The sequence below is a fragment of the Eschrichtius robustus genome, chromosome 10 (assembly GCF_028021215.1).
Source record: "Eschrichtius robustus isolate mEscRob2 chromosome 10, mEscRob2.pri, whole genome shotgun sequence".
Classification (NCBI taxonomy): domain Eukaryota; kingdom Metazoa; phylum Chordata; class Mammalia; order Artiodactyla; family Eschrichtiidae; genus Eschrichtius; species Eschrichtius robustus.
The window spans coordinates 3,898,755-3,914,317 of NC_090833.1; the positions used below are offsets into that span (position 1 = coordinate 3,898,755).

The following is a 15,563-nucleotide window of genomic DNA, read 5'->3' on the forward strand; positions in this document are numbered from 1 at the left end:
CCACGGAGAGTCTTCTAAGGGGCCTCCATTCCCTGGTGCTCTGGTCGGGGCGGGAGGGAGGCTCACCTGCTCTGGGGGGTGAGAAGCCCCCTCGCTTCTTGGTGGTCCTGCTCTAGACCCCAGCTTGCTGCCCGGGCCTCACCAAGTGGCCCCCGTTGGCCGGAGGAAGACGTTTCTGCAGCCCCCTGCGCCCCCCACCCCCCGGCTGTTCGCGGGGCCCGGTGTTGCTAAGTTCTGTTACTTGAGGGCTGCTGGGAGCACTTCTGCCCGTGTTCCCCTCTCGTACTGCCCCCGCCCAATCAATACAGCAAAGCAAAGTCAAAAGAAGTAAAAGTTAAAGGCCAGATAAAGGTAAAGTAACAGTGAAGTAAGCTCAAAGTGAAGAGCGAAGCAAAAGCAGGGAAGTGCAGGGAAGTGCAGTTCAGGGAGGTGTCCCTTCCGCCATCCCCCCCACCAGGGAGCCTCCAGCACATCTGTGCTCACATCTCCTAGTTAAGTGCGACGAAATGGCGAGAGATCATTGCTCTCTCTCGGCCTCAGTTTCCTCCTCTGTAAAATGGGCATGTCTGGTAACAGAGATGGAGGCGGCAAAGCTCCGGCCTCATCCATGGCGACTGGTCAGTGACACCGTGGGAAGGGATGACAAGGCCCTGATGCTCCCGCCGGGCTTCAGGTGGTGCCATGCAAGTGTCCACTTGTGAAAAGCTTAATGAGGTTTTACTAAATGAAAACCATACTTGATAATGATACAACCATTTGAACCCTACGTTGGGTTGTGGTGGCACTTGCTACTTATGGTTTGAAAAATTCTGTCTAGGGGCGTGTGTGCCACGCTGTGTGTTCTACCACAGACCTCAAGGCGTCGCTAGTCTCCCTGCTAGAGATCCAAGAGCCTGAAATCTGAGGCACGGTCCCTCCTTATGCTTTAATCTTCCTCCTCTGTGTGCAGAAATGATTTTCAGTGTCAAACTATCCACTTGACCAGAATTTTTAAGTTCAAATGTCGTCTGATGCGGTGCAGTCGGCGTCGGCGGGACAGTCCTCTCGGGCGCTGGCCTTACAGCCACCTGTAAGAGCCTGCTTCTCTCCCCTCTCCCACCTCCTTCCACCCTCCTCAGCACCCCTTTCCACTCGTTCCCGGGCCTCCTTTCCAAGGCTGCCCTCACGGAGCCCTTCCTCCTTTCTCCACGTTACACCTGCTCTGTTGCTCTCCAGTAGGGACGGAGAATTCAGACCCTCCCCGTTCAGCTGGAGCTGGGGGCCGGCCTCCTGGCTGTCCTCCCCCATGGCTGGAGTGCGGGCTTTTGGTCCAGATGCTCTCTCAGGGAGTCGAGCCACTGGATCCCAGTAACCACTGTTTTGAGGGGTTGATTTGTTCCCGGAGCCCTCCATCCCCACTCCCAGGCCTTGGGCCGGCAGCTCTGAGGGATGCTGGCACATCTTTGCCCTTTGGCTCAAGTCCGTCCCAACCACTTAAATGAAGAGAGGGGCATCTCTGGGTTTCCCTCCCATGCCCAGGCCTCCACCTACAAGTGAAGAAAAACGTGGGAGAAGGAGGGGGGGAGGGGGAGGAGGAAGGGAGAAGACCATGCTTCCGGGATTTCTCTAGGAGAGGGGGAAGGTGAAAAGAGTTTCACCCAACCCTCGTGGTTCTAGAAGAGGACAGGAGGCCTGGAGAGGTCCCCTGATGTCCAGCGAGCACTTCTGCAGCCCCGGGCTAGCGGGTCAGTCGGTCCTGCCTTCTCCCGGCCATGCAGTGGCCCATGTTAACTGCAGCCGGGCGCTCAACCCTCCGCCTCCCGGATGTGGGTGTTGGGAGGGTAGGGGTTCGCTGTGACGCATGGTGGCATGGCCAATGGCTAGTGTAGAGGGACAGAAGGCTCTGGACTCTTGGCGGTGAGCGTGCACGTGAGGGAACGAGGGGAGCCGCCGGCACAGGGGCTGGCAGCCCCTTCGCTGCGAGAAAACCAGATTTAGTACAAAGTGAGCATTTACAGTAGCCCTGGGCAATATTAAAGCAGGCAATGGTGTATATAATGGTATGTTTCGTTTTTTATCAAACGTTTGTCCAAGAAAGCTGTGTATTAGAGCTCCAATACCTAAGGGTTTTCTTGTGAATTTTAAATCATGCTCCTAGTTAAACCTCAAAAGGCTCTGTGGATGGAAAGGTTTTTTGATTTCCTTTGAAGTGGGTTGAAGAAGTTGATTACTCTTGGCAGTCAAGCAGCCTTTTATGACACTGTTTATAAATAATTACTCATGAGCAGGGCTGGAGTTTCAAGGTGTTAGATTTTAAGAAACTGAAATTAATCACATAAATGTGTGCGAGAAATTAGGGGGGGAGAAAGGCCGTGGATGTTCCCCTTTTTAAAGTATTTCCATAGATGTGTACAATTTGGGTGCCACTTACAGAGCCAGGAAGGGGAGGGCTTCCCCAGCAGCCGTGGCGCCTCACAACTTTGTCGAAATGAACGTGCAGCCTGGGAGTCGGCTCGTTCCCAAAATGCTCTCGTCAAGGTGCAGGCAGCCCCTTCTTGTCGGTCCCTCAGGCCCCGAGCCTTGTTGCGTCTGGCCCAAGTTCTAGGGAGCTTCAGCGGAGGCCTGGGCTTAGAGCCCTGGAGAGGCAGCAGGGCGTCGGCACCTGCGTCGGAGCCAGACCCCCCTCCTCCCCACGCCGCCCCACCGCCCTTTCATCCTCTGGCTTCCGCAAGCAGGCGTTCTCCCCACGGTCCGGTCCAAGCGAGCTCTTTGCTTCAGCGCACCGGGCCCCTCCGCCCTCGACCTCCCTCCCTGCTGCCCTGATGCGGCCCCTCCCCGCGAGCCTTCCGTGGCATCCCAGCTCCAATCTCCCCTGACCAAGTGTTCCCAGAGCCACCTCGTTTCCAGACTCATCCCATGAGCAGTGTTTTCCGCCTGCTGTGGCTTCTCTCCTCAGGTTGCAGGGCCCCCGGAAGGCCTTGCCCCAGGTTACAAGGCCAGAGCAGAGAACGGGCTGTGAAGCCCCGCCCTGGCTCCCACCCCCGCAGCCGAAAACGCCTTGCCTGCCCTGGGCCTGTGCCCTGAGCTTCTCCGCTCAGTGGAGCCCCGACTCTGGACATGGTCTGGGAGGTGCTCTCCCTGGCGGCCCTGCAGAGCCCGGCTCCCGGTGGCCGTGGCCGTGCCTGAGCGGCATTCTGGACACAGGCTGCAGTGTCAGGTGCCCAGTGCAGCTCCGCCCACACCCCTTGGTGGCCTCACGTGGGGCATTGTTCCTGGTAGGTGGCCCCGGGCCTGCCTCCCGCCTGGGCAGGACTCTCTGAGCCACGCTGGCCTTTGAATAAACCCCCCTCTACCCGACTCAGCCACGTCTGGTTCCTGCAGCTTGTAACCGAGAATGCCAACTGGCAGAAGATGCCTTTGTAAGGAGGTAGTGATGGTGGTGACGAAGGTAACCAAACACTCAGTGGCCACAGAGAGGGGGGCAGCCGAGGAGGAGGCCACCAAAGGCCCTGCTACGTGTGTGGCTCCTCGCAGTTCTGGCTGCAGGAAAGGAGGATGAGACTCGGTCCCTGCCCCCTGGGGACCCGCTCAGCTGCTCAGCAGGGGACAGAGCTCACCAAGGCTGCAGCAGCCCCTTAGTCAGGAGTGGGCTGAGAATCTCAGAAGAGGAAGCCAGTGGGGCTGGGGTGGGGGGGGGGTGGGCTGGGGTGAGGAGGACATTCCTGATGGGGAGGTGACAGGTGACAAGGTAGGAACATGGGAAGAACATCGTCAGGAAGAACGAGCAAGTCCAAGATCGAGGGAGAGGATTGCTCAGGGCTCCTGGGCGACCTTCTGGATCCCCAGCTAGGCGAGGCTGTGAGGATGCCCAGGACACAGCCCAGCCTCCTGTTGAGGTCAGGCCCCTCAGCAAGGGTCCAAGGGGACTTAAAGGAGCACAGAGCCCCTTGGCCAGAAGGACACTGGCAGCTGAGTCCACCCTACTGAGGAGGCCCGGAGGCTGCCTTGCCGAGCGTGACTTGGAGAGAAAGGGTACATGCAGGCGTTTGCTGAGCTGGAACCTGGCAGCACCTCCTGGCAGCAGGCCAGGTGCTGCCCTGACCGGGGGCCTTCCTGTCCCACATCCCTGATTCACATCACCAGCCCCAGGAAAGGCTTTGGGCTTCCAAGAAGCAAGTTGCTTACATTTCACAACAGTGGGGCCAGTGGGCCAGATTTAGAAACATGGGCAGCGACAGTGTTTGCTCTAAGGCCATCAGCTGGAGGCACACAGACATCAGGCAGCAGCAGAAAGCTGTGACGCGTGTCTGACATCATTTGTGGGCTTGAGGAGAGGCAGTTCCCTCGCGTAGACGGGGCAGAGGCCGGCCCTCCCTCTCAGGTCTGGTCGAACGCGATTACCTCGCTGACCCGGTGCGGGCCTCAGGCCACCTTGCTTTTCTCGGCAGCATTCAGCCCAGGGCGAGCTTGGATGAGGCGCTCGATGAGTATTTGTGGAGTGAATCAGTGAATTATCCTGAACTTGCCCTCTGCGTTTCCCCTGAAAATGAGAAGGTGCTGTGAATTGGGGCACAAGTCTTTTTAAACCCAAGCAGCCTGGCTGGGTGTAGGTCTGCTGAAGATCATGAACTCGGGGGCCAGACCCTCTAGTTCCTTCCCTGTGTCCACTCCCAAACTAGGAGGTCCTCCACCTGGACGAGGCTCCCTCTCGGAGGCCTGGCAGGAACGGGCTCCGTGAGTTGCTGTGCACACCTGTTCATCCTTCCCCGTGGGCTGGGGCCAGGCTGACAGGCCTAGGCAGAGGCCTGGTTCCCCAACCTGGGTGCTGCGCCCCTCGCTTCCCACAGCTGGGGGAGGGGTGACATAATCAAGGTGGCACTCAGGGAGGAACCAGCGTGGGTTCACCTGTCCAGACACCACATTCCGTTTCCTTCATTTTGACCCAAGCACACGCCTTCCAGCCCTTTTCTTAAGATGCTGTTTTTTTTTTTCTTTTCCAATGACCAGTACCTACTCGCTAGTCTAGCAGTGTCTTCGGGAATTCTGCAGGGTCGGGAACCTTCCAGAGCCAGGAGTATCACACCGAAGCCAGCGGTTTCCATCTTCATAGAAATGCCCGTATTTGAAAACAAAGCCTTTTCTGTCTGGGGTTTTATAAATCTGGCCCATACACTCCAGGCTTTTCCCCATTATTTCCCTCTGTAAAATGATGGGGAATACAATTTGCTAAATAAAAAGGCATAGATACTAAAACAACAACAACAACAACCCACCTTTGAAGGTCGATTTACATAAAATACAGCTTTATTTGGGAGCGTGTCCCTGAGACAAAGTCCCTGTTTAAAATGCTTTATGGTGTTTGAAATCCCAATTGTTCTTGATATTTATTAGTTTGGCAAACAAGTTACCGTGTCCACATCCCCTTGGAGACAGAAAAATAAACCATCTCAGTGATCACTCACCTCTCTAAACACAGAGCGTATGTTCTGTGGTGGGAGCATCTCGGAGCCACTGGGTTACAAACGACCGCGTCACTCCCAGAAAATGAAATCTGGGGAGGAAAGAAAGAAATAAACACCCAGAGCTCCGCAGACGCGGGAGGTTGCTTTGTCATATTGAATGGTGACACTCAAATCTCTTTATTCCACAGTGCCGAAGATTGTGATATTGGGTCCACCCGCCTCGGGGAAAACAACTATAGTAAGTGTATCATATTAAGTGTTGTAATACGGTAGTATCTCATTTGTCCTGCAGGGACGGAATGAGACTGCACCTCTGCGAATTTTCAACATAACTGAGCTTTTTTTCATGTTTTCTCTCTCCTGCTTCTTAACTTACTTTCTCATGACAAGAGGCAGTATGTGTTTGTAGTAGAAAACCTAGAAAATACAAAAAACAAAAGTAGAGCTCCCCAACCATCCAGAGATAAGCATTCTTTGAATGTGTGGGATATTCCTTCCAGGGTTTTCTCATGGCTACGTGGCCACCATCATGGCAAACCCTTCGTTCCATCCTTAGGATACATTTCTAGAAGGGGAAGTGCTGGGTCAAATGGCGCACACATTGCAAAGACTTTTGGTGCGGAATCTTCAGATTCACTCGTAAAATTTTAATTATGAAATGTTTTAACCAGTCAGAAAAGCAGAGAAACTACACCAGAGATAACTCATGTATCCCACTCCCGGATTTTACAGGAACTTATCATTTTGCCATATTTGCTTTGACGACTTTCTCTCCATTTCAAAGATGGTAGAACTTTAAAGATACGGCAAATACCTCACCCCACTTCCCTCACTCCTTTTTGTCTCTCCCTCCTTGGAGGCAACCCCTGTCCTGAAGCTGAAGCTTCATTCCATGTATGGTTTTAATCTTTCAGCTCCTTTTTTAAGTGCCAAAAGCGTCTTCAAATTATTACCATCTGAGATGCAACTCTGTTTTTTCAAAAGCCTGGTTAGTGAGCATCAGGTAACATAAGTTAATGATAAACAACAAGGTCCTACTGTAGAGCACAGGGAACTATATTCAATATCCCGTAACAACCTATAATGGGAAAGAATCTGAAAAAGAATATATATCTATCTGAGTCACTCTGCGATACGCCAGAACCTAACACAACATTGTAAATCAACTGTATACTTTGCTTAAAAAAATAAACATGAGCGAACTCTTCCTCGATCACTGTGTCATCGCTGTCAGCTCTCCTCCTGGGCCCAGATGATGCGGCAGGTGGTTTCCCCCGACTCGCTGGCGCCTGGCTTTATTCTGAAAAGGAACTAAGATGTCTGGTCCTTACATAAAACCACGTGCGTCGGCCCTGCTTTTGGAGTTAGGATAGCCAGCTCTTCTATTTATCTGTCACCTATCTGTCTGTCCATCCGTTCATCCATCCATCCGTCTATCTCTCTGTGGTTTTTCTGCTTCGTTCCTCAGGGTCAGGCTGTCAGCTTTCACTCCTCTCCGCAGTTCACCCTCCCGATCGCCATTTCACTGTTAGAAACCAGGGGCTCCTGGACCTGGGGACCTGGCAGTCGCTGGCACTAACTGGTGTTTCAGCTACAAGCCTTTGGGCAAATTCACTGTTCCCACCCCCGTCTGCTGTGTAGGGACACACAAATCTCATTTTACAGTAAGGTGATACATGGTGAAAGCCTAACGGGCTATTTCCTGGTCTTGTCGCTGACATTTCCCAGCGCGAGGAGCAGAAAGATGAAGGTTCATACCTGCCCTGGGGGACCTCTAGGGCCTTCTTTTTCTTTTTGGCCATGCCGTGCGGCTTGCGGGATCTTAGTTCCCTGGCCAGGGATTGAACCCGAGTCCTCGGCAGCGAAAGCGCCGAGTCCTAACCACTGGACCACCAGGGAATTCCCCCTCCGGGGCCTTTTGAATCATCCCGCTGCGGAAATGGTCATCAGTCTGATCTTGGTGTTAAGAACATTTTGTTGCACGATTATACCTTAAAACGTGTTCTTCCCTGGTAGAGTATATATAGTGGCCATTGATGAACTAAACATTCGCTTGGCGAGAATATGCCATCCCCCATTCTTTAAGAAAAAATGAACATTGAGTATGGGTCGTGACCCCTATTAGGGCCTGTCCCCGTGTTTCCTGTTCTAAACCTTTCTTGAGTTAAGAACTCATGGTCCACGGAGCTTGAAGAGGCAGGCCCAGGGCGGTAAAGCATAGGTTTCCCAGGTCCCGTTAGAGTCAGTGGCTGGTTGAAGAAGAAATGGCAGGCAGGCGGAATTCCACGGCTGGGGGGGACTTTATGGGTTTGTCTCCCTTGGTGGCCTCCTTCCAGCCAGAAATAATTATGCTTCCCTGTGACAGCCTTTTCTGGTAGCATATGGAAGGACCCGGGCATTGTAATGGCGTCCTCTTAATTATTCCTTTCACAAAAATTTTCTTTTCCTCTTTCCTTTCTTCAGGCAATGTGGCTTGGCAAACACCTGAATAGCAATCTCCTCAGCGTGGAGAGCTTGATAGCACAAGAATATTCCTCTCTGGCTGCAGATGCCAGGAGGCATTATGAGAAGTTCCAGGTAGGACGGGTCCTGGGGAACAGGACGGGGTGAGAGCTCCCAAGGCTCCCCCATCACCTACCCCACTCTTTCCATTTCCTGGTGGAGGAAGTGAGAGAAAATACTGGGGTAAAATGAAATACAGGCAGGATGTGACAGAAGGAAGGAGAGGATTCTTTAGTAGGGCCCACGGATCCCGGTGGGTACGGAGGTGAGGGGTTTGTGGTGGGAGAGGATCAGTAACCGTGAGGGTGCGGTACCGAGGGAGCGGCCCAGCCCTGCTCTTCTTAGGGTCGCCAGGTCACGTGGGTGGGGGCGGGGCGGGGGTCTCCATCCCACAGGTGGTGCGCCTGCCGGCCTGCACCAGGACCTGCAGGCCTGAGCTGGCGGGGGGTTTAAAGGGCAGTGGTCCAGCTCTCCCCAGAGTGGAAAGACCCTGAGTGCTGCAGCTCGGGGGCACTTCCTTCCACCCCTCGGGGTGGGCACCCTGTGGCATCCCAGGAGGATCAGGGGTCTGTTTCTAAAATCCCACCAACACTATATTGGAAAGACTTTTTTTTTTTAATTTATTTTTATTTCTGGCTGCGTTGGGTCTTCGTTGCTGCGCGCGGGCTTTCTCTAGTTGTGGCGAGCAGGGGCTACTCTCCGTTGTGGTGCGCAGGCTTCTCATGGCGGTGGCTTCTCTTGTTGCGGAGCACGGGCTCTAGGCACGCGGGCTTCAGTAGTTGCAGCACGTGGGCTCAGTAGTTGTGGCTCGTGGGCTCTAGAGCACTGGTTCAGTAGTTGTGGCTCATGAGCTTAGTTGCTCTGCAGCATGTGGGATCTTCCCGGACCAGGGCTCGAACCCGTGTCCCCTGCATTGGCAGGCGGGTTCTTAACCACTGCGCCACCAGGGAAGCCCCGAAAGACATTTTTAAAAGGGAAATACAGGGCTTGATCATGTTGGTTCTCTTAAATGCAAATAGAAATGTCCAAGTATCTTTTCAAAATCCCCTTTGGAGCGTAAGCAGATGATGCCTCAGTCCACTCAGGCTGCTGTCGCAGAGACCGGGTGGCTGGGAAACAGAACGTACCTCACAGTTCTGGAGGCTGGGAAGTCCAAGGTCATGGCGCCCGCAGACTCAGTGTTGGCTGACGGCCGTCTTCTCGCGGTAGCCTCACGTGGCGACAGGACAGGGAGCTCTCTGGAGCCTCTTTTTCAAGGGCACCCGAAGGCCCCACCTCCCAGTACCATCACCTTGAGGATTTCGACACACGAACTTGCGGGGACGCAGGCCTTCAGCCCAGAGCAGCACGGGTGCTCCTTCAGGCGTTCTTGCCGGACACGGAGACGGCTCAGAAGGGTAGGGGTCCTGGTGTCTGCTGAGCGCTAAGCGTGCGCAGGCCTCCCCTCCTCCCCTCACGATTTTCCTGCAAGGTGTGCTGATACCTGGCGAGGTTGAGTAAGTGCCCAGGGCCAGGGCAGGATTCAGGCCCCACCCGGGGCTGCCCAGGGCTCGGGCCGCCCGTCGGGGTGAGAACCCTGGGTCTCCTGCCCGTCTCTGCAGAGGCCGCAGCCGAGAGCTGGTCGCCGCCCGTCTTGTCTTCATCTTCGTTCATCGGGCCGGGTCTTGACCATGTGGCCGTGTGGTCACTGTTCCTCCAAGAACTCGGAAGGAAACTTCCGGGCCTCGTGGGCTGCCCATGAATGATGGCTGGTGGGGCAAGTAGCAGAGACGGCCAGCCCACGGCTGCAAGTAGCGGAGATCGCCCGGGCTGCCCAGGGCAGAAGAGGGGATCGGAAGGGGGACGCAGTGACTCCTGGGCCCCGGATGGAGGAAGCGCCCGCCTCCCTGGCTCTGTGGCCGGGAACTGGGCAGCACCCTGGCCTCCTCTGCCCTGTGCGGCTGCTTGTCTCTGTCTCCGTTCTCCCCGTGGTTCTCCCTTCCTTTCGTCTTCTGCCTTCCACGGCCACTCGTGCCCACCACCCTCGTCCAGGTTCCCGTGTCTTCGGTTCACACCACCCACAGAGGCAGCTCCAAGGCCAAATTTCCAGGAAAGGGATTTGTGTGGGCCAGCTGGTCAGGTGGCCCCGGGGCCGGGCCAGCTCTGGGGAGGGGTGTGCACAGCAGGCGCATCGAGGCCATGGAGCACGGCCACGGCCAGGAGGGCCCGCAGGGTGCGGGCAGTTCCTGGAGATGAAGGTGTCACTTAGGCAAACTCCCAGCCTCAAGTTTGCCGATAGTAACAGTTTGAGGGACGTGAAGGAAAGCCTCCTTCAACAAGGTCAGCGCCCACCCCCCGCCCCGCTACCCAAACGGTGAACCGGTTCTAACACCGCTTAATCCAGAGCGCTTCCGGACCCCACGTCGCCTGGCCGGGGCTCTCAGGGCAAGCAGGTGACGCCCCTGCACTGCCCTGCCGTCTTGCAGGGGTCAGAGTGTGTGGGCGGAGTTTGGGGGATACCAGCTTTTGGGGTGGGAATGCAGTTTTAGAAAGAAAGTGGCTATCTCATTTCCTGCAGAAGATGAGCTTTTCAGGGTGGGGGAGGCAGGCTCATTTCTAGGATAAAGATGCTTTTATTAGGGTTAGAAAATTCAACGGCGAGGAGGGCGTTTAAGGAAATTCCTCCTGGGTTTCATTACTCTAATTATCAGCGTATTTCAGACCGCATCGAAGTGCTTTCAAGGGTGTCTTGTTGGGGTTCTTTGGTTCGGAAGCGCGGGTGGAGGGAAGATGAAAGGCCGAGGCGTCAGGACTGATCAAGGAGGGAAGGGCTCTGAGGAGCCGGGGCGGGTGCGTGACCTTGCCGCAGACGCCGCCCGCCCGGCGAGGCCACTCATTAAGTGTTGTCTTTAAAGCATCTGCTGATCTGGAGCCTTTATAGCTCTTTCTGCAGGCAGCAATAATACCTTCAAATACGTAATTTTCTCCTGCTAATCTTGGCTCTGCCCTCCTGTACAGAATTCTCTTATGTAGCGGGTGTTAACCAAGACGCTTCCATCTTCGGAATTTCCAAATGGTTTCTGAAACACTTCCTCATCACCTCCTGTATGCCAAGCACCGTCCTGCGTGCCGTGCCGTGGGAGACCCAGAGATGAGTTCCTTCTCCTCGCCCCTGGGGACTTCTAGCCAGTGGGGGAGACCGAGGGTACCCAACCGAGGGCGCAGGGCCAGAAAGCCCTCATGCAGTCGGTGGCTCGCTTGACTAATTCATTTCCTGAGTGTCCTCTGAGCACCTGCTAAGCCCTAGACGTGGCTCTGGGCGGGGAAGAGCGTACAGGTGGCAAGATTTAGGGGCTCTGTGGAGCCATCACCAGAGTCATGCCGGGCGATGATGTGGAAGAACTCAGAGTCTGGCAGAGGGTCCCAAAACCCGCATGGGCAGGCGTAGCCTGAGGAGGCTGGGGGCTCAGGGCAACCAGGGGTGGGAAACGGCTTTGCTGTTGGCTTGTGTTCTAGCTTTATTGTAAGATATTGTAAAGGTGCTCAGGAGCAGTGAGAACAGTATAAGAACCACCACGGACGGACTCATTGCCTGGCTTCAACTAGTATCAGCTCACGGCAATCTAGTCGCAGGCAGATGCCCCTTATCCCCTGCTCCCGGGTTATTGAAAGCAAAACCCACGCAGCACTTCATTTCATCCCTGGGTGTCCTGGTCTGCATCTGCTGAGAGGCTGAATGTACAGTGACCAGAGACCAGGCTTAGAAAGAGACCTCTGCGCCACAGCCTCAGCAAGCTGCCCAGGAAACCAGCCCAGTGTCTTCAGAAACCAGCCCAGGAGGCCGGGCTGAGAGTCAGACTCGGGGGGAAGTCAGCCTGCGCCTCTAGTTCAGTCCAGGAAGCCCAACAATAACCCCGGTGACAGTCGGTCCCAAATGGCCAGGACTTGATTCATATTGAATTGCCGGCTTCCCTCGTCTTTGTTCCCGCTCCCCTAACCAAGCACATAGGATGCCCTGCTTCCAGCTGGCCGCCCGCAGCCTCCATCAGGGCGCACCCATAAAGCTGTCGCGTTGCTCTACCTGCCTTTGCAGGCACGTCACTGCGTCCCCCTTCCGATCCCCTCTTCTGCCCTGGACAGCCCGGGCGATCTCTGCTACTTGCAGCCACGGGCTGGCCGTCTCTGATACTTGTCCCACCAGCCATCATTCATGGGCAGCCCACGAGGCCCGGAAGCTTCCTTCCGAGTTCTTGGAGGAACAGTGACCACACGGCCACATGGTCAAGACCCGGCCCGATGAACGAAGATGAAGACAAGACGGGCGGCAACCAGCTCCGCTCAGCACCTGCTAAGCCCTAGACGTGGCTCTGGGCAGGGAAGAGCATACAGGTTCCATGGGGAAAGGGCATTTCTTTGCAGCAGGAGCTGGATGGAGCTGATTGCTCTAGAGTGTATTAGATTTTTACTGGAAAAAAAAAAAAAAAAAAAGAAAGAAAAGAAAAGCTTTATTATTGAAATCCCTGCAGGAAGCATATGTATTTGCAAATTTAAAACTGCAGAGTCCGGAGGAGCTCAACCTGAGCAGCACATTAGACTCACCTGGGCCCCACCAGACTCTTTTAGTCTGAATCCCTGGAAGTGGGGGACCAGGCATCTGGACTTAAACATGCTCCCTAGGGAGTTCTCGTCTGGTCATCTGGGAGCCCAGCCCAGACACCATTCCCCTTTTCTCACGGCAGTTATTACTTTTACAGCACAGATATTGCTAAATCAAGGTTTCTTTGGAACACAGCTGTTGCGTTAGAGCAGAACTGCCTGTGTTTGTCGAATGAATAAATGAGCCCCACTCTAAAGGCTGCTCAGACCAGAAGGAGGCAAAGCTGGATTCTTCCTAACTTCAGTCCCGTGTAAAAATCAAGAACCTGATGTAACATAATGTACCCAAGCGGCCAGTTGTCAGTCACCATTCTTTAACGTCCAAATAATAGCACTCGTGCCCTTATCCTGCCTCTGTCTGCACAGAGAGGTGTAGTGCCCTGCAAGTATTTCTGAGGATTTCCGGCATTGCCCAGCAGTCCTGGCTTCCAAGTCCTCTGGCTTGTCTCCTTCCCCTCCGGCCATTCCATCTCCCACCTGGCTGCTCTCTGTCTTGGGGGCTGTGTTCAGACAGAGCCAGCAGGAGCCCGCACACTCTGTCCTTCCCTGTCCGACACCCAAGGCAGTGGTGCGGAATGGTCCCTTTTGGAAGGTTTGGGGCGGGGGAGGATGGGGACAGCCCAGGATGGGGACAGAGAAACCCAAAGACCAGTCTCCGTAGCTCCTTTAAAGTTCGCTGGCCTTTCCCACCGCCGGGTCTCCCTTCCCGGCCACCTCCCTCTGCGGGCCCGTCGGTGCCCCGTGGTGGGGTCTCCGCTCTCCCTTCAAAGCCTCATCTCCTGTCCTCTCCCTCCTCTCACCTCCTGTTCCCGTTCCAGACTCTGCCTGGGCCCTGCCTCTCAGAACCAGGAGAGTCCCTGCCACGTAAACCTGCTCTGACAGCCCCGAGAAGCAGCGGAAACTTTGAAAGGAGAGTTGTCTTTAAAGGATTCTCGGATCAGTTCTTAAGTGAGCGCAAGTCCAAGTACGGGCCTTCCCTCCCCCACCAGCAGCCCCTCTAGGGAGGCCCCTCCCCTCCTGGCAGACCAGGAGTCTCAACTCTTCCCCTTCCCGCTTTGCTCCAGATGGAAGTTCATACAGTTGATCAAGATGCCCGCAACTCCTGAGCAAGCGTTACCCAAAGGTGACGCAGCGACGTCAGGGGCCCTGAGGCTGGGGCCTGGTGATGGGACCATGTGGGCTGCTGCCATCCTGTGGAGGAAGCCCAGGCAGGAGAAGCTCAGTGAGGTGCCCGGGGGCCAGAGCCAGGGCTTCAGCCTCCAGGGGCTGCGTCTTCGGGGCAGGGGCGGCACCTCCGAGGTTTGCAGGCCAGCGGTTCTGCCCCGGGCTCGGGCACTGGGAGCTGGGAGGAGCAGAAGGGTCCAAACTGGGGCCAACGCAGCTGATGCTGCCCTTTACGGCAAGGAGGCAGGCTGGCAGTCGCGTTGCCACCGAGTGGGATGCTGAGGGGCCAGGGGCCTGCACCTGGGCTGGGCCTTCTAGGTGACCAGCAGGGGCTGCACTGGGCTCCATCCGTTTGTTTGTCCCTGATTCTCCCCCAAAAGCCAGGCTCTGGGGGCTGGGGTGGGAGAGCACAGCAGAGCTCGGGAAGGAGGGAGCCTGATTCCTGCGAAGACAGTTTGGCAGGGCTCCGAGCAGCGGCCCCTGGGAAGCCCCCGCTGCTGACGTGACACATCAAAGCTGGCACCGAGACAGCACAGAGGCAGTCAGCGGCGGGGGGTGGGGGTAGGGGGCACTCACGAGGGGCCGCGCTCAAAGTCGCCGGCCTGTCCCCCGCCGCCGCGCGGGCCATGGGGGGGGCGCCGCGCTCCACCCGGACCTGTCGCCTTTCAACCCGTGTTCTTTGATTGGCTTGCACCCCCCTCGTCCCCCGCGTCCCAGAACCTGTTTGAATGCTGCTTCCCGAATGGGTGATGGCAGGGAAGGGAGAGGAATCTCCGGATGGAAACTGGCTGCGCCTGGGGTCGGCGGGGGACACCAGGGGACAGGAAAGGATAGAAGCCATGTGGAGGGGAGGGGCAGGGCTGCTCCCTGTTCCCCTTGGCAGCCCCGGGGGTGGGGCGGTTCCTGGGATCGTTGGGCCATATGGGCACCAGCAGGACACTCTCCCTCTCCAGCAACTTCTTCCACGTGGGGTCGGGTCTTGGGTGCTGGAGTTCGCTTAAGTCAGTGGTGCTCCAGGTGTGGTCCCCCGACCAGCATCCTCAGCATCACCGGAAAACCTATGCGAAATGCAGATTCCCAGCCTAACCCGGACCTGCCGAGTCGGAAACCCTGGGGCGAGGCCAGTGATGTGTGAGTTAACAAGCTCTTCTGGGGTGCACGTTCAAGTTGAGAACTCCTGGCTTAAGCAGGAAATGGGCAGAGGGCAGATGTAAGGACACGGAGGTGTCTTAGGAGATCCTGAGACCAGGGACCAGGTGCCGGCCAGCCTCCCTCTCGTCTCCGGGCTACTCACTCATTCATTCTCTCTCTCCCGCTCACTCTTGCTCTTGACTTTTGCTGTCCACTTCTAGAAGCCATAGCGGCCCCGTAACTTTCAAGGGGAGACATTGCAAGTTCCCTTTGGAGGCGCCCCCTCCCTTATCCTCTTGCTGTCTGCTCTTCCTCGTCCAATTCCACATCCTGGAAAAGCCATTCTGGGGCTGAGAGGCCTGGTTTCTCTCTCTCCTTTTGTGCTGGTTTTATTCCCTTATACTCCCCCCGTGCCTGCAAAGTGGCTGCTGCAGCTCCAGCTGTTACATGCTCTCAGCTTCAGATCCAGCGGAAAGCAAGGTTCCTGCCCCTGATGATTGCACTCATGTCCTGGGCCTGACTCTCACTCGCTGGGACTGGGCCTTGGGCAGCCTCTGAAACAATCACAGTGGCTAGGAGTGGGGTATGCTGATCAGCTTGGACCAATCAGGGCCCTCCTCTGGACCCGATGGTGGGCTTGACCCCACAGAAACTGTAAAGGCTGAAGGGCAAGACAGTGTGGCCTCAAAG

The 15,563-nt window shown here is 55.9% G+C and overlaps 1 protein-coding gene across 2 annotated transcripts in view; it reads left to right on the forward strand.

Annotated features, from left to right (window-relative positions):
• The window catches only part of AK8 (adenylate kinase 8), a 133,278-nt gene that overhangs the window by 4,280 nt on the left and 113,435 nt on the right, over positions 1-15,563 (forward strand). For both annotated transcript variants that reach the window (XM_068552578.1, XM_068552579.1), the window contains 2 exons: positions 5,630-5,679; positions 7,905-8,018. In XM_068552578.1, coding sequence (XP_068408679.1) covers positions 5,630-5,679; positions 7,905-8,018 — 164 coding nt within the window. The remainder of the gene's footprint in view (positions 1-5,629; positions 5,680-7,904; positions 8,019-15,563) is intronic.